The sequence below is a fragment of the Haliaeetus albicilla genome, chromosome 2 (assembly GCF_947461875.1).
Source record: "Haliaeetus albicilla chromosome 2, bHalAlb1.1, whole genome shotgun sequence".
NCBI lineage: Eukaryota > Metazoa > Chordata > Aves > Accipitriformes > Accipitridae > Haliaeetus > Haliaeetus albicilla.
In genome coordinates, this window is record NC_091484.1 from 70,257,820 (window position 1) to 70,276,248 (window position 18,429).

General features: G+C 38.5%; 1 protein-coding gene across 1 annotated transcript in view; it reads left to right on the forward strand.

Annotated features, from left to right (window-relative positions):
• PTPRN2 (protein tyrosine phosphatase receptor type N2) overlaps positions 1–18,429 on the forward strand; it is a 664,689-nt gene that overhangs the window by 289,616 nt on the left and 356,644 nt on the right. The window contains 1 exon segment of the mRNA XM_069799855.1: positions 15,359–15,438. Coding sequence (XP_069655956.1) covers positions 15,359–15,438 — 80 coding nt within the window.

Below are 18,429 nucleotides of genomic sequence, written 5' to 3' on the forward strand. Positions count from 1 at the left end.
AGAACAGAGATGATTTACTTGGTTTCTGATGAGAATACAAAGTATTTCTGAATTTTTATTTAATGATCTCATACTTGGGGTATTTACTGAGAATATTGCTAAGGGGACTTTTCAGCTAGAAGCTAAGCTGAATACCTTTGTATGGAAAGAAAACAGATTATTCTGATTTCATAGTATTTCAGACTGCATATCCTACCATTCTCAGCCTCCAGTTAAGAGTGAGATTTTCAGCTGAATATTACTTTCTCTGATGGATGCTGCAGTAGCACTGATTTTTTTCTTTTCTTTCTTATTTGTCTCTTTAGCCTTGTATGATTTTCCCTATTGCCATTGAAGATCTCTTGCTCTAGGTGTCTCTTCTTTCCCCATTTTGTTCTACTGCCTTGTCTTCCTCCACCTGTTCATCTTAATGTGTATCTTTGTCATTTTTGCCTTCTAATATACCTAAACTCAGTACTCAAAGAACTGTCCTTTCAGGAGATGTGATAACTCGACCAAAAAGCGTGCCCATTTCCCTATCTGACTTTTCAATGGAAACCCTGTAGCAGAGCACTCCGTATTAATTTCATAAAATGACATTAATCTCTATCTGCTGCTGTTGTTTTGAAGTGTAAGAATAATTGCCTATATAAGCATATAATCTCTCTCTATATAATGTTGGGGGTGAACAGGATACTTATGCTAAATTTCAGATGCTAATATAAATAGATTTTTCAAGTTGAAAAAGCTGATTCTTATCTAATATAACGTCGTGGATTGCAAAGCCATAAAATTTAACCAGTATTCCCCTATCATGTACGATTGGTTGCATCTGTATTGCACATCCAAAGCTAAGTTAAAAGACCAAATCACTGATCTTTCAGAGTCTAAAGCTCAAACTCCCAGGCCTCAGGTTGTTGTTCAGCTTTCACCCAACCTCTCTCCCTACCCACACTGAGACTAGAAGTGATTTCAGTGTTTTACTTGAATAGTTTATTACATGAAAAATGGAAATTCAGGTTAGCTGAAGGTATGTATGGAAACTGTATGGAGGCTTCAGCTGAAAAATACCTTTCAAAATTTGTAGCAGCCACAGCAGTGCAGTTTGACATTTTGAAAATAAAATACTACAATTTTTAAATTCAATGTAATAACTAGTTTCAAAATTCAACTAAGTGGCTTGAAAGGAAAATGCTTTTATTTTGGTGATAAAAATAAACAAAAAATTGATTTTGAACTGAACTTAAGCCTTTATTTTCCTTTTTTTTTGTGTTCAGCTGACCAAAAATATCAATCTTTTGATAAAGACTATGATATAGTCTTGAAAAATTTGATCATATCTATGTATTTTTCTACAGTCCTCTGTCTTATTCCATATGCAGGAAATAAAATGCTCAGTTAATGAGCTCTTCAGTGTTTCATTTTATTCTCATTATTCAATGTGTGGCTTCAGGATTTATTTATTGCACATTATTCAAATCCTGCTTTGAGGTCAAAAGACCCATTTCCTCTTGTTTTGTTTTGTTTGGTTTTTTCCCTATGGTGCTCTTCACTACACTATCAAAATGCCTGACAAACATGAATCGGTATACTTAACTCACATGAGATATGAGGTATTATTAGGACCATACAGAGCTGGAGTTATGCATGAAGAGATTAACGTCAAAGCATTTGCTAATATGAGGTGTCCAGTCTGACGTCTCAGAGTATAGCTTATTCAGCCTGTTCTGTAAAGAACTTCACTTACCGAGACAGAAATCCCATTGGCTTCAATTACCATTCTGAGTGTTCAGCAGTCCCAGAAGTCAGCTCTCAGTTTAAACAGTGCTACTTGGTTTGTAAAAAAAATTGCCTGAAATTACTTGGCTTCAAATGAACTGAGTCTGAATCTGAATCTGAATCTGAGGCAGGACTGGATGGTACGAGCAGAATTCAAAGTAACGGTAGGACCTTTAGCTCCTTGTAGTTCCATACCTTATTTGCAACACACTCCCTGAAGTCTGATAAACATGAAGTTGAGGCCCCTAAAAATATTGGTCTTCTCTACTACCTGACCACCATTCATCCTTGGATGGCAGGGATCGTACTGAAGAAACACTTTGAAAAGAAAGACTACATATCTAGATATGAAGAAAGTCAAGACTGATTTTTCCTCTTACGCTGTAGTATGTCTTTAGTGTCAACTACGTTTTTTTCATACTTTTGTGTAAACAGTGATCTGACAAAAGCTTGAATTTGGAAGGGTTGTTATGAGGACAGCTACAAGCACATTCTTGCCATACCTCAAATCTCTGTTTTCAAGTAGTGGGGTTAGAGACACTTTCCACCTCCTTTTCAAAGGCCTCACACGACCAAGCAATACCTGTCGTTATCCTTGTTCTTAGGAAGGGCTGAAACGGTTGGGCTGGAATAAATACAATTTGAAAAGCCAGCCAACCATCCCAGTGGAAAGAACTTGAACTGAGGAAGATGTCTGAAAATCAAACCAACTGGTGAAAGTTTGGAGAAGCTTTAAATGAGTTCAAATCAGAAGTGTTGGGCAGACAGACTGATGAGCGGAGCTCCCAGCCTCACTTATTATGAACATGTGCATTGGCTGTAGTGTCCTAATCATGCTATATAGGTATTGTTCATTGTTTGTCATGTTATTTTTCTAACACCTGAAAAACTCAATCAGCCAGTTAATCATATTCAGTCATCCAGAACCTAAACACTGGAACAGTACTTGCTATTTTCACTTCATCATGTTGATGGATTATGACATGTGGTATATGTATGCTCTAAATGTGAACATCTCAGGAAGTTATTAGTAGCTTGAGAGGCAGGATAGTGTGAGGGAGGGTTATTTAACCATTGAGCAGTAGTGGGACAGGTAGCACAATGTCTTGTTAGGTTCATATCGGCAAACTTCCCTCTACTGTACAGATTCTCCATGATTCCTGTCTCCTTGATTCGGTGTGATTAATCTTTTCTTGTGTTGTATGTCGAACACCTGTGGATTAATATTCTTGCAAAGTTTTTTCTAGATTGGTAGATTCTGGATTCTGCCATCTATGCCATTTAGATTTACTGAGAGGAATGTTCTAATATTGTGCTTGTGAAAAAACATATAGTCTATCCTGCTCTCCGTAAGGTGCTGTAGTATAAACTAGCAACAGATTGAATTTTTATTTCCATTCCATTTATTGTCCAGAAATTGCGCAACATTTTTATTTCAATTTGAACTGTGCTATGGTTGGTCTCAATAAAAAAGATACACCTTTCAAAAAAGTTGAGCTATATTTGTCATCTGTTCTTTGATTTTAAACAGCAAACCAACAGACTAAGGCTATTTGGCATAATCTTGTTTAAAATGTTATAAAAGCATAACTCAGAAATAATGGAACCACTTTTATTCAAACTTGACTTCTTCAACAGATTTAATGAGTCTGGAAAACAAATTGTCTGAAAAATGTACTGCTGTAACTCATTGCATGCAGGCTTTTATAAGAAATTACATTGCGTTTTCTGGTACACATTGTCTTATTTGACAACTAATTTATAATATAAAGATACATCAGTTTTTAAAGGAATGAGGATATGGAAACAAAAATAAGGTGGAATTTTCAACTATGCATTCCTTTACTTAAAAATGAGTGATTTCTCAACCTTAGCATTACATTAGTCTTGTGGCTTTTTCCCCTGAGGTACAATATATTTTGTGTGCTTTTCTTTAATAAATGTGCATATAACCAAGATCATTTTGCCTCCTCCACTGTAACTTTCCTGCTAGAAAAATATAAAAATACATTAAAATAACAAGAAGGATTTTGGCCTGCAGCATTTTATGAATTCTAGGTGACAAAACAGAAAGACCATAAAAATCTAGGGAGACTCTTATAAATAAAAATGTACGAAGTTTGGCTTTCCAGTACAACATTTCATCTCATTAAATCAGAGGATTTGCACTTTTGTAATCAAAAGCAGAATGAAATCCAGTATTACAGATACATTTCCATTTACTCATAGGTTCCTACTCAAGAGAAGGTTTTTACAGATAAGTGAGCCTCTGAAGTTTATCTGTCTTTTTTTAACATCATATTTCTCTACTACTCATCCTTCTGTGGGACTGAGAATGCCATCATGTTCCTTTCTAATAAAATTAAAGTTCATAACATTATAGGGTAGGCAGGATATACTCCTTTGTTTCAAGCAAGTCACTGAATATGTGCCAATGCATTTAATTTATATAACATTTCACATATTATTAACAGGTAATCATTTCCATTCTACAGATGGGTAAATTGAAACTCAAGACAGTTTGCTTGATTTTCCCTAAGATGGTACAGAACTTGGTGACAGATATGAGAATAGAAACAGAGAACTGTGATTCTCACTCTTGAACTAAAGCTTGGTCCACAAATAGAATAACTAATATTAGAAATGGGAAAAGATTATCATGCAGAGATTTGTTTAAAAGAATAGTCCCTTATAAGAAATATACAAAATTAATCTTATGTCTGTCTGTCTTGATCCTCCTGCCCTTGACTACCTGGTTCTCCTACGTAGACAAACACAAACTTTTTATCTCTCTGTCACCTGGATGGATGGATGGATGGGTGGGTGGGTGTATGGATTGCATTAATATTACAGGCCTGCTGACCCAGCTGAAAACAATAAATAATTCTTCTGCACAATTTTTTGTACACCCTAGCCAGCAAATATTGCATATCCAGGCCTATGAACTGCACCACGACCTGCCTGTGGAAGCATTTGTATTCCTTCGGAGCCATAAAGGCAGTCAGAGCAAATATACATCTGTAGGTGTGACTGAAAGAGCCCAATAAATTCCACTTGCAGTGCTTCCTTTGCAAAGCAAATGTCTCTACCTCACAGCTGGCAGGGGAAGCTCGAGAACAAATCTTCTAGTTGGTCTCCTCAGAGCTAAAGGAGAAGCCAACAGATTCTTAAGAGGGCAAGCAGGAGGGCTCTGGTTGTAGCACTCAGTTTCATAGCTTTTTGAATAGAAGCTGTAGCAAAGTTTCGGTTTTTTGGTCTTTGGTTGTGCTGCCTAATCCTCATCAAAGAAATTCATATCCTATCTGGCTCCTATCAAAGCTATGAGCATGCTGAACCTTTACCTCTGCAAAAGTCCTAACACATGAGTCATGCTCTTCATTAGCTATTAAAAGTCACTTGTGCCAGCTGAGCATAAGGTGACTATCATCCCAGTAGACATATTTTACATGTGATTTCAACAGACTCTATTAACACAGGTGTGCAGAGGGTCAGTAGACCTGAAGTCAGTAAAATGCATTGAATGCTTACAGGCTAAAAATTAAAACTGTCTGCTGTTTGTGTATCAGGCAGACTACTAAAAGGTATAAAGAGGAAGAAGAAAGGAAATATAAATAGAATACAATTATCTTTTTAAAAAAAAAAATGACATAACTTGTTTATCATTTAGCTTAAGCTTTGGGAAGTGAAAGAAAAATCACTGTACGTTTAAGTAGCATTTTGAGACCATTTTCCCCCTCTCTCAGAGTCCAAACACTCTTTTACTGCAAAAAATTATAGCACTTGTATGGTTTGTTCTTTTAAATACTGTAATTAAGAACCTTATTTGCATGGCAGGCAAAGCTGGCAACTTTCATGTACTCAGCGTGGTGAAAATGTCAAGTCTCATGGCTTGTGACAGATTAATAGAAAAATTATTTTAAAACTCTGCAAATTATTCATAGATATTGAGTAATCATCAGAAGTTGCATTTTGTGAAGAATAAAAATAGGACAAGCTGAGTGTAGCATCAATCTCTAAATTGAGCGTTGTCTCTTTTTAAAATCATTTAAATTGTAGGCTTAGCAAAATAATCTTCACCTGAGATGAAGCAAGTTGTAAAATCTTTAAAATACTCTTTCATCATCTTTTGCACTGTAAATCAGTATCAGTGTACTTAGCGCAATTTTGATGCATATGGATTAAAGGATTAATATAAAATTAATGATTAATGTAAAATAATTCAAAGTCCATCTTTTAGTATTGGTTGGTTCAGAGACCCACCAAACATGGACTGCTGTTGTGGAGAGCATCCCTTTCTGGACCAGTCATCCCTTTTCTGTGACTTTACTCTTGAAATTATTCTAATGGCAGTAGTGTGTCAGTCAGAATACGTTCCATTATTCGAACACCTTGTAGTGCCCTGTTCTCACCTCCTGAAATGATGCTCCATGAAGTCGCTCTGCAGCACTGATCGTTTCAGGGGGAGACAAGAGAGCAGTACAAGGTTTCCAAATAATTACCTGATCTAAGTTTTGTTTCCATGTATTTACATTTGCAAGATATGATTGCTCCGAAACTGTCAATTTATCTAATCTTTGTGGTCTATCTTTTACACCTCACCCAGCTGCATGGTGTAAACCACTCTAATGAAATACAAGTGGTGATAGAAAATCAACCACTAACTGGTGAGCACTGCAATTAATGTCTTTCCCTTAGCAGGGATTTTGCTTTTTCATCTGTAGTACTTGGTCACCGTCAGACATAAGGTGTGATGTTAGTACAACAAGTCTTTAGCTTTCTCTCTCCATGCTAGCTATGTGTTTAATATAGAATGGAAGGATACAGGCTCTTTAGGAAGGACAGGCAGGGGAGATGAGGACGGGGTGTTGCCCTCGTACATCAGTGACCAGCTGAAGTGCATGGAGCTCTGCTCTGGAGATGGATGAGGAGCCAACTGAGAGCTTATGGGTCAGGATTAAAGGCGGGGCAGGGACAGGGGACATTATAGTGGGGGTCTGCTACAGGCCACCCGACTGGGAAGACTGAACGGATGAGGCCCTCTGTAGACAGATAGGAGCAGCATCATGTTCACAAGCCCTGGTCATCATGGGGGACTTCAACCACCCTGGTATCTGTTGGAGGGACAACACAACAGGGCATAAGCAATCCAGGAGGTTCTTGGAATGCATTGATGATAACTTCCTTCTCCAAGTGATAGAGGAGCCAAGGAGGAGAGGAGCTATGCTGGACCTTGTTCTCACAAACAAGGAGGGGCTGGTGGGGAATGTGAAGCTCAAGGGCAGCCTTGGCTGCAGTGACCATGAAATGGTGGAGCTCAAGATCCTTAGGGCAGCGAGGAGAGTGCACAGCAAGCTCACTACCCTGTACTTCAGGAGAGCAGACTTTGGCCTCTTCAGGGATCTGCTTGGTAGAGTACCATGGGATAAAGCCCTGGAGGGAAGAGGGGCCCAAGAAAGCTGGTTAATATTCAAGGATCACCTCCTCCAAGCTCAGGAGTGATGCATCTCAACAAAGAGGAAGTCAGGCAAAACAACCAGGAGACCTGCATGGATGAACAAGCAGCTCCTGGACAAACTCAAACACAAAAAAGAAGCCTACAAAGGGTGAAAGCAAGGACAGGTAGCCTAGGAGGAATACAGAGAAATTGTCTGAGCAGCCAGGGATCAGGTTAGGAAAGCTAAGGCCCTGATAGAATTAAATGTGGCCAGGGACGTCAAGGACAAAAAAAGCTTCTATAGGTACATCGGTGATAAAAGGAAGACTAGGGAAAATGTGGGCCCTCTCTGGAAGGAAACTGGAGACCTGGTTACCTGGGACATGGAGAAGGCTGAGGTACTCGGTGACTTTTTTGCCTCAAACTTCACTGGCAAGTGCTCCAGCCACACCGCCCAAGTCACAGAAGGCAAAGGCAGGGACTGGGAGAATGAAGAACTGCCCACTGTAGAAGAAGATCAGGTGTGAGAACATCTGAGGAACCTGAAGGTGCACAAGTCCATGGGACCTGATGAGATATATCCCCGGGTCCTGAGGGACCTGGCTGATGAAGTGGCTAAGCTGCTACCCATCGTATTTGAGAAGTCGTGGCAGTCAGGTGAAGTTCCCACTGGCTGGAAAAGGGGAAACATAACCACCATTTTTAAAGAGGGAAAAAAGGAAGACCTGAGCAACTACAGACCAGTCAGTCTCACCCCTGTGCCAGGCAACACCATGGAGCGGATTGTCCTGGAGACCATGCTAAGGCACATGGAAAATAAGGAGGTGATTGGTGACAGCCAACATAGCTTCACTAAGGGCAAATCATGCCTGACAAATTTGGTGGCCTTCTACGATGGGTTTAGAGCATTGGTGAATAAGGGAAGAGCAACTGACGTCATCCACCTGGACTTGTGCAAAGCATTTGACGCTGTCCTGCATGACATCCTTGTCTCTAAATTGGAGAGGCATGGATTTGATGGACGGACCACTCAGTGGATAAGGAATTGGCTGGATGGTTGCACTCAAAGAGTTGTGGTCAATGGCTCGATGTCCAAGTGGAGAGCAGTGATGAGTGGCCTTCCTCAGGGGTTGGTATTGGCACTGGTGCTGCTTAACATCTTTGTCAGTGACATGGATAGTGGGATCGAGTGCACCCTCAGCAAGTTTGCCAACGACACCGAGCTGTGTGGTGCAGTCGACACACTGGAGGGAAGGGATGCCATCCAGAGGGACCTGGACAGGCTTGAGAGGTGGGCCAGTGTGAACCTCATGAAGTTCAACAGGGCCAAGTGCAAGGTCCTGCACATGGGTCAGGGCAATCCCAAGCACAAATATAGGCTGGGCCATGAGTGGATTGAGAGCAGCCCTGCAGAGAAGGACTTGGGAGTGTTGGTTGACAAGCAGCTCAACATGAGAAGGACAAGAGGAAATGGCCTCAAGTTGAGGCAAGGGAGATTTAGGTTAGATATTAGGAAAAATTTTTTTACTGTGAGGGTTGTCAGACATTGGAATGGGCTGCCCAGGGAAGTGGCTGAGTCACCATCCCTGGAGATATTAAAAAAGCGAGTGGACAGGGTACTTCAGGACATGGTTTAGTGGGCATGGTTAATGGTTGGACTCAATGATCTTGAAGGTCTTTTCCAACCTAAATGATTCTATGATTCTATGACCCAGCAATGTGCTCTTGCAGCCCAGAAAGCCAACCGTATCCTGGGCTGCATCAAGAGAAGCATGACTAGCAGGACAAGGGAGGTGATTCTGCCCCTCTACCCCACTCTTGTGAGACCCCATGCAGAGTACTGCGTTCAGCTCTGGGGTCCCCAACATAAGAAGGACATGGACCTGTTGGAGCGAGTCCAGAGGAGGGCCGTGAAGATGGCCAGAGGACTGGAGCACCTCTCCTATGAAGACAGGCTGAGAGAGTTGAGGTTGTTCAGCCTGGAGAAGAGAAGACTTTGGGATGACCTTATGGCAGCCTTCCAGGACCTAAAGGAGGCCTACAGGAAAGCGGGAGTGGGACTTTTTCCAAGGGCATGTAGTGATAGGACAAGGGGTAATGGCTTTAAACTGAAAGAGGGTAGAGTTAGATTAGATGTCAGGAAGAAGTTCTTCACTGTGAGGGAGGTGAGGCACTGGAAGAGGTTGCCCAGAGAGGTTGTGGATGCCCCATCCCTGGCAATGTTCAAGGCCAGGTTGGATGGGGCTTTGAGCAACCTGGTCTAGTGGAAGGTGTCCCTGCCCATGGCAGGGGGTTGGAACTAGATGATCGTTAAGGTCCCTTCCAACCCAAACCATTCTATGATTCTATGATTCTGCAAGTACAGGACCGCATTTCTGTAGACAATGTTGCAAACAAGCAGTTCATGCTTAGTGTATATAAAGGATATAAATATGAATAGATAATATATTTTCGGCTGTGTTGCAGCATGTTGTGGAACACTGTGTGTCATTCTGCAGTTTAAGGAGCACATTAAGAGTTTCTGGAGAAGGGCTCAAGAAGCTCCATTTGCTAAAATGGAAAAAGATTTTTTAATTGATCACTGGTTGTAAGTACATATATGTCAATAGAAATGTGAGAATACATGCAGCCGTACATTGACATTTGTTTAGTTCAGGTGCAAAATGAAGCAAATCTTTGAACAGTAAAGATATTAAAGAGTGAAAGATGTGAGGCTTCTTGGTATTAAGTCTGGGTGATGATCAATATTCTCTACTTAACAGTTCAGGTAAGTTATTTTGTAGTAGGTCAGCACAATACATCCTTCACAGATTTCCTGAATCTTTGAAGTTTAGTCAGGTACTTGCTTATGTAATATAAATAGAGTATGACACAATGTTTCACAAAATAAATTTTAGTCAAAATTTCTGGTCAAAAATGTTGGTGAAACCTGAATCAAGTGGTCAATGGATTTACAGCTGGTCTGAGTAACAGAAAGAGAACAAAATAGCCAGTATACACTTCTTAATCCATTTATGAATTATATGACAATGACCAGCTGCAATTTTCTGCCTTTGCTTTGTTCTGTAAATCATGTCATATAAACATACTGTATTACAAAAATGCCTCTTTTAATCACGTGCTTTTTCCCATTAATTTGATTTGACATAAGTATATTTATATACCCATGTATATAATATATAACACATTTACAACAGTATGAGCATTTTAATTTTTCCAAAATTGAGAAGGTGAAAAGGAGGCTTCAGTGCAATGTAAACAATGGACATAAGCTTCAAATTCCTAAACACAGTAAGCCCAGAAATGTGTACACATTGCAAGTCATTAGTTCAACCCCACCAAACATTTCCTGAGACAATTACCTTCGCTGCTATAAAATTTACTTTGCACAATCCTCTGGAGCGTTACTAATTGCTTTTCTTAACCTCCAGAGATTAAAGGATTTTGAAATGAACATATAGACAAGTAGTGACTCTAATTTCAAATCTAAGCTTTATTAAGGCAAGCTCTGTTTTACGAAATAGGGTCATTAAGAGAATGTTTAATGTTGGAAATACCCAATCCTAATCTCCTCATCTTCCTCCAATCTTGAGAAATTGCACTTTGCCTGTATTTTTTTTAAAATGCAGTGCAACCTCAACTCATTTCCATCTGGCATCAGCTCTATGCCTCATCTTCAAGAATACGCATAACCATGTTGGCACTTGTTTCTCAAATCCTTTTCCACTAGGGGGTATGATAGACTGTGACTGTATTTCACAGTAAACCTTTGTATGATATTGTAATACTAAAGTATACACACATGAGGGAGAAGAACAGGCATGCAAAGCTTGGTACATAATTTATGGAGATTTAAATCCTGTCATTCATAAATATAATTATAACCTACGGCTGGAAAGTGATATGGACCTTGCCATATTGATCATGGTATAGCTCTGTTTATTCAGATCATTCATTTGTTGACAGGAAAAATATAATAAGAATGTTGTTATTCAGTAAAACAATTAATGAAAGGAAATACTTCTATTTTACACAAAGAATATTGTTTGTTTCTGTGCATGTTTTGCACCCTCCCACCTTCTGAGGGGAAATATAAACCCAAGGGGAGGGGATATTATTAAATCAGCAATCAACCTTCAAGTCATTTTGGTATAAACACTGTAATTATTTCATCTCTAGTAAACAGAATATAAGACAACGGCACATAAGGGTGACAATTTGCAATATGCTTTGAATGTCTTTGTTAAAAAAAAAAAACTATTATGGCTGAAGGCAACATTATTGAAATTAAAAAAAAAGCAGAAGTTGTGACAGCCAACAGAGGGGGTAATTAGTCAGTAAATTTCAAGTAGTAAATTTAGCAGGTCATTGCAACAGACATTACATTTTGCGTGGGGAGAAGTCACCGTTTATTAACCTTAAAGCCAGACCTGCTTACCTTTATTAAAAAAAAAAATCATAAGAAAATATTAGAAAGAAATGATAAGTGCGATTATAATAGTATAGTCTGGATGCCTTCTAAAACTCACAGCCTTCTCTTATTTAGGTGGGTGTATGTTCGCTTATGTCAGAACTGAGTCAGCCACAAATGTACAGAGGTTAATTGTAGTAGCACACAGCTTGGGAGGAAGAAAGACAAAAAATATTGTCTTTCTAGATAAAAAGTGCTCTTACCTAGCATTTTTAATCTTGGGTGCAGCAGATGCATGTCTGTCTTAGATGTAGGTGATGTTTCAGCCTGGACATTGTGGTTTACATTTCTGATTGCTTTCGCCTACACAGCTGGCTGAGTGCTGGTGCGATGTAACCTGCCAGCCAGGAGGGATGCCTCTGCTAACCGGCAGCACCCTCCCTCATCTCTGTGAATGGTTTGTTTGCAATTCATCAGGTCATAAACAATCATGTGCACTTCAGTGAGCCTCCATATTTAGAGTGATGTAAAGACAATTGCTGTTAATATTAGCTAGGCTTCAGAGGGTTTGACAGCCGCACGAAAAAGCAGTCTCTTCTATCTAATTTAAAGTTCCTGGTTAGGGAGTGTCAGGGGTGCATTTTATACATCTTAGAACCTTTTCTCAGGCCGGTTGCCCTCATGCTAAAAAGTCTTAAAAATATTTTGCACTCAAATAATTACTGGTTTTGTTTAAATGTTCTCGTCCAACACATAATGAACAGCGAGGAATTCCCCAAAGGGCATCTATTGTTATTGAAATGTTTATTTATTGAGTGCTTTTGCCAGAAGCCCCCCATGAGAAAAATCTCATTTTATGAGCTCCTGAAGCAGTCAGTTCCCAAAACGTTGAGCAGAAATGCAATTTTGACCAAGTAATCTCAAGGTCTTTTGTTTGCTTTTAAATAAACAACAGAATGCCAATGTGCAAAAAGTTGTGACAAGGGCTGCTTTATTTTCTGTATTTTGTAAATATCCATACTGAAGCTGTGCTTACATGGTGCTCGGGTGATGCCTTACGTTCAAGCATTCAGTTGCTACAGTAGAGAAAAACAATATCCCACATAGCAATATGTGAGCGGCTATTGTAAATGATTCTGAGATTTCTTCTTTCCTGCAAAAGAATGGTGTTAACCCAATATCATCCCACTTGCGCAAGAAATTTTCTTCCCACCCTGTTTTTTTGCTCTTTATTTCTCTACATATTCTCGGCAGCGGTGAGGAGAAGTGACAGTGCTTGAGGCAACGCGTACATGGGCATGACTCGGATCCTGTCGTGTTCCTGGATTATCCAGGTGGAGTCACTAGAGAATAGTGTGATGGTTCCTGCCAGCTTTCACTCCCCTGAAATCTCTGCCTTTCACTGCCTGGGCTCGATCACTGAAATGATCCAGTTTCTAGCTATGTGATTTTAATGATTCCATTAAGTGCATAGCTGCAGTGAGTAGGGTAGGGGGACAACTGAAGGGGGAGTGAGCTCTGGGCCAGAGACAGAAGCAAAAAAACTCAGGCAAGGGAAGGAGGGGAGGAAGCTTTCTGTCTTTGCTGATAAAGCTGAAGTGTAACTACTCTGCGCTTGAAAGTTTGCCTTGGTTCCAGGTTCTTGGCTGTAATGGAATATGCAGTGTAGATTTGGGGCAAATATTTAAAGTTGTTTTTTTCACCCTGTCCTGGTCATGGGACAGCTGTGTACTGGGTTGGTGCCTGCTTTTATTTAAAGCAGACTGCTAATTACACTGTAAATGTCTGAGCAGCAAGAGACGAATCATCATTTCTCTTAGACTGGCAATGCAGGAAGGACAGTGCAAGATTAGTTATATTCAGTGTATGGTATTATGAAACTCCCAGGTGCCTTTTATGGTTGATTATCTCAGCGTTAGTGACAGAATTGGGGAATGGCCTGAATTTTTGTAAAGCAGTTATCTCAAATAAAACATACTTTGGAATTGTTGAGTATTATAACCTAAAATATTGTTTAAATTATGCTGATAAATGCTTTATAATTACCTAACATTATTAAAATATATTTCTCGTACGTTAATGAGTTGGCATCTGGAGTGTCCTTTAGCAACAAAATCTCTCTGTTTTCTTTTTCTCCACTCCCCCCCCCCCCCAAGAGTATTTAGAGAAAAATGATTGATTAATGACAGTTCCTGTTAACTCCAAAATAAAATGTGCACATGCCTGCTTTGCTAGTAAAAGATTGAAAGGAAGCTTCTTAGTCTTACTCTGATTCCCTTTATGACCTCGAAGCAAAGTCTTAGCATTAGTAATATTTTTTTTTCTTCCTGAAATGGAAAAAGTTTAAAGGTATTTCTGTCTAGGATATATGTGATACAATTAAGCACACTTCATTAAGTGCTCTCCGTTGTATGAATGTAAAATATTGACAAGTTAGTAGAAGAATAATTTAATACTTCATTTCAAGCCCTGCAACAACAATATTTTTCAAGTTATTTCTTTTATGCAGCAATTTTTCAGACTTCATTCTCTCATAAACCATAGCTATAGGAGGTCAAAGCACATTACATGTACAGTTCCAACCAATGTACATCCCCTTTTAAGCAGGGTTGTTATTCATAGTTTAAATATAATTCTTTTCACTGATTATATGAATAATAAAAGCTTAGGAAGTCACACAATACATAGCATGTAAGTAAACTTTTATAATAGTGCCAATTTTTGTCTTTGTTGAGCCCTTGTGCTCTTCTCCCCTGTAAATTATTACGTTATAGTTTCTACAGTCTTTTGTTACCTGGAAATTTCCTTCAAAAATACATTTACTATATTTGTATGTGTGTGTATTTTTCTTATGTTTTTCATATATATATGTACTTTAGTATAGTTTTAAGGATATCAGAACTGAAATTTCTTTATTCCTTTCATCAGATGTGGATGTTATTCGTGGATGTTAATTGGATATTATTGGAATGGGTGGACAATGAATGCAACATTACATATATGGATTTATTTTTCTTTAAAAATGCACAATGAAAATTTTTTGTGAAACCCTGAATACTTTATTCTGCCATTCTTCATCTGGCTAATCAGTACCTTCTTCTATAAATGTCTTATAGATTTTAATGCCATAAAGGACCATCAGGCTACACCCAAAAAGGTCACCACAGAGTTAAATCATTTCCCCTCATAAGTTATTCAAAGAGGTGATTGCCTCTGCTGTTAAAAGATAAATACTTTGTGGTATCGTTCTGGTCAAAATCAGCCATTGGATCAGATACGTCCAAAATCTTTTTGCCACACGTGTTCTTGCAGAACATGATCAAGATTCTGAGTTTCTTTATTGTCCCTCTGACTTGCAGTCATGATAACAGGACTAAGCTTGTATTGATGTTAGGCACATAAAACTTTAAACTATATGTAATCTTCCTTGGATGCTGAATTCCAGTGATGATCTATGCTGTACTTGGGTGAATAACAATTTCAGTGCCTCCATTTTGCCATCTTCATAATAAGAATAGTATTTACAGGAGTGTTCTGAAGTTTAGTTAATGTCATTGAAATTCTTTCAGACAGGCACAAGATACACACAAGAAACCACAAGAGGTATAAAAATGTATGCAAATGTAGCTAATGAAGCAAAAGGAAGAAGGCTAAATGGTGTCTTAATAGGTTCTCTTTAAAAACCTATTTTGATAAGGAATATTACGCCATGTCTCTTGATTATGAATCTTACATTTTTTAATAATCTCTTCCAGCGTGCTGGGACCAGCTGTGACCTTCAGAGTGCACTCAAACCTCCAAAACATTTCAACTGCAGATGTTGCCAAAGCAGCAGGTAAGTCCTTGTCCTCCATTCCCAAACTGTGACCACCCACGCGTCCGTTTAGCAGGCTGTAGCCCTGCAAACAGCACAGAGACATCCCATTCTCCCAGAAGATAGACATTTAAAGAGGGAGACAGTCGAGAGGTGAGTGGCACATATGGGAAACTGAAGTGTAACATCTCTGAGTCAATTAAAACTGCCTGAGACTTCCTTGTTTGTCAAGGAAATGGATTAAATGGAGACTTGTAGTCAAGGCCTAGCATGGTGAAAAACTCTTCAGTGTTGTCATGAACTCATAAAACCAGATTGGTTTTTTGTAAATAAGGATGCAATACCTTTGCTTTTCCAATACTTTTTTTCAGGTAACAAGTGTTGTTACATCTTAGCCTTAATTTCTTTATCAAAAGATGGTAGAAGTATACTTTTGTTGGTGTGCTGTTTACACAATTTCAATGACAAGTTAATCTTGGGACTAAATGTTGTATTTCTGGAGCTAAACTGCTTCTGAATAAGTACCATTGTTCTAAGGACTCCTGTTGGCTTCTTGTCAACTTGGTTACTAGCTGTATTATGGAGTTGTTGACTGCAAGAAATAATTTCTGCAAAATAACTGAATTGATAACTGATTTGCTTCTGAATTACTCAACTGATAGGTTTTAAAAATTCTGAGTAAACAAGTTACAAGGTTGCTTGAAAATAGAAACAAAAAATGTTCATTTAAATAAACACTGGGAGCCCCAAACTGTCCATTAACTTCTCCTTTGCTTCACCATGGATGACTTCAGTCACAGAAAGAACTGGGTTAGTTCTCCTGCCAGAATTTTCCTTTGCAGGACCCACTAGAAGGGTCTCGTTGACTGGTGATTAGAGAGTAGCAAATGGGATACCATTTTTCTTAAAAGGGTTTAACATGCTGTAGATGTGTACTTTCAAAACTAGGAAATTACAATAAAGTAATTACTGAATTATGGGACACCTGAATGTGTATGATTTACCTGGGAAAATTAATATGGCTTTTTTATAGCAATGGCCTGCCATGTAAACTTGTTGAAACTCTCTGAAGGGATCAACAAATATGATGCAGCTGGTAGAGCCTGCCTGGATTGCCAAAGACTTTTGACAAGGTCTTTCACTAGAAGTTTCTAAGGAAACTAATCGTATCTTAGAACGTGGACTATGGAACATGAAAATGGTGGATCAGTAATTGGTTAAGAGGCAAGAAACAGAGATTAGAAATAAATAATTAGTTTCTAAAAGGCTGGACATAGCAGAAACGTGGAAGGATCTCTGCTGCGACTGTGGCATTCAACATACTTATAAATGAGTTGGAAAAGATGGTGAGCAGTGTGATGAGAAATCCTACTAATACTACGAAATTGTTCACAGTATTAAAGGTGAAAGTTGAAGAAATGTATAAAAATTTCACAAGACTGACTGGACTCAAAATGGCAGATGAAATTATTTTTAAATTAGTGTAAAAAAATGCATATGGAGAATAAAATAGCTTTACATATGAAATTGTAGGTCTAAATAGATTATTACTACTCTGGAGTAAGAACTTAGTGCAGTAATAGCTGATTTAATGAAAATAACAGTAAAATGACAATTCAGTCTCCATTATCAGTTGAACAAGGAAAGTGTGTTTAAGAATTATTTGGAAAGGAATGAAAACAGAACAATATCATTTGTTCTTGCATAAAGCTATCCCTTGCCTATATTTAAATGCGACATACAGTTCCGCTCCTCATACCTCAGAGAGGTTGGAAACTGATTGAAATGGAAAGATTCAGAGAAAGGAAGAAGGCATGAGTGTAAGTATGGAATAACTTCCATATAACATATGGTGAAATAAGGCAGGAGTCTTTATTTTGGAGATTTGGTATGAGAAAGGTCTGTCAAGTGCAGAGTGGCCCAGTGTATGTGGACAGGATTGTGCAGTGGCTCTTACGATGCAAGAACAGATGACACTGGCAGAAGGCAGGTTCAAAATAAATCAGAATGCAGTTTGTAGCTTTGCCTGTTGTGGATAATGAAGCTTACATGTGTTCAAAAATTTACATGTAAACAAGTTCATGGAATAGACATCCATGGAACTTTAGCAAGTCCATAGAAACCTGGTCAAGTTCAGGAGGTTCCTGATGTGCCTTGGCCTGTTCCTAGCAAGCTACGCTGAAATGTATAAATGTTGTGACTAGTTTATTTCAGCAAAACTCCAGAAGTAACATTAGTTTTTTTCTTACCACTGGGACCAAAGTATTGTTTTCAACCCTTAAATTAAATATTGCTGACAAAGTAGGGAGGTTCTGGGGACAAAAAAATGTCACCCCGGGGGAAGTTGTAGAGATTCACCAATTTAAATTAATCTTTCATAGTGTCATTTTATCAACTCTATATATTCATATTCCAGGCACTCCTAACAAACTTTCTGTTTGTTTAGTACATTAAAATTTTCAGGTTTTGATGGCTGCAGAAAGAGATTTGTAGGAGTCTTACATCAGCTTCTCTCGGTATGTCAGCATGGCCATAGTATTGTTATAACTAAACCTTGTGTTTGCCCTTTACAAAAAACGGCTCACAATTCTATCCAGATGTCAAACATTTTAAACTAAAAAACTATCTCATTTTTCTTTTCTAATCCATAAATAAGGTTGCAGTAGCTTGTCAATGTACTGGCTAAGCAGTTAATTTATTTTAAGCAAACTTCTTACTTGCAGATCTGTAAAGCTAAAAATAAATTCAGTTAAAAGATCAACAGCAGTATATACTTACATAAGAAGTTTTTTCAGGCTTTAGTTGTAATTAGAAATTTTAAAAGTCAACAGTGTCTTGAACAAAAGCATTCCAAAATCTTAATTTACCAAAGAAAACCAAAGCAGAATAAATCAATGCATACTTCCAGGGTAGGCACAGGTAGATGCATTACTCCATGCTCTACTGCTATTGGGTAATTTGACATCCATCCAGGAACTCTGAAAGCAGATCTTGTTTACAGAAAATGAATAG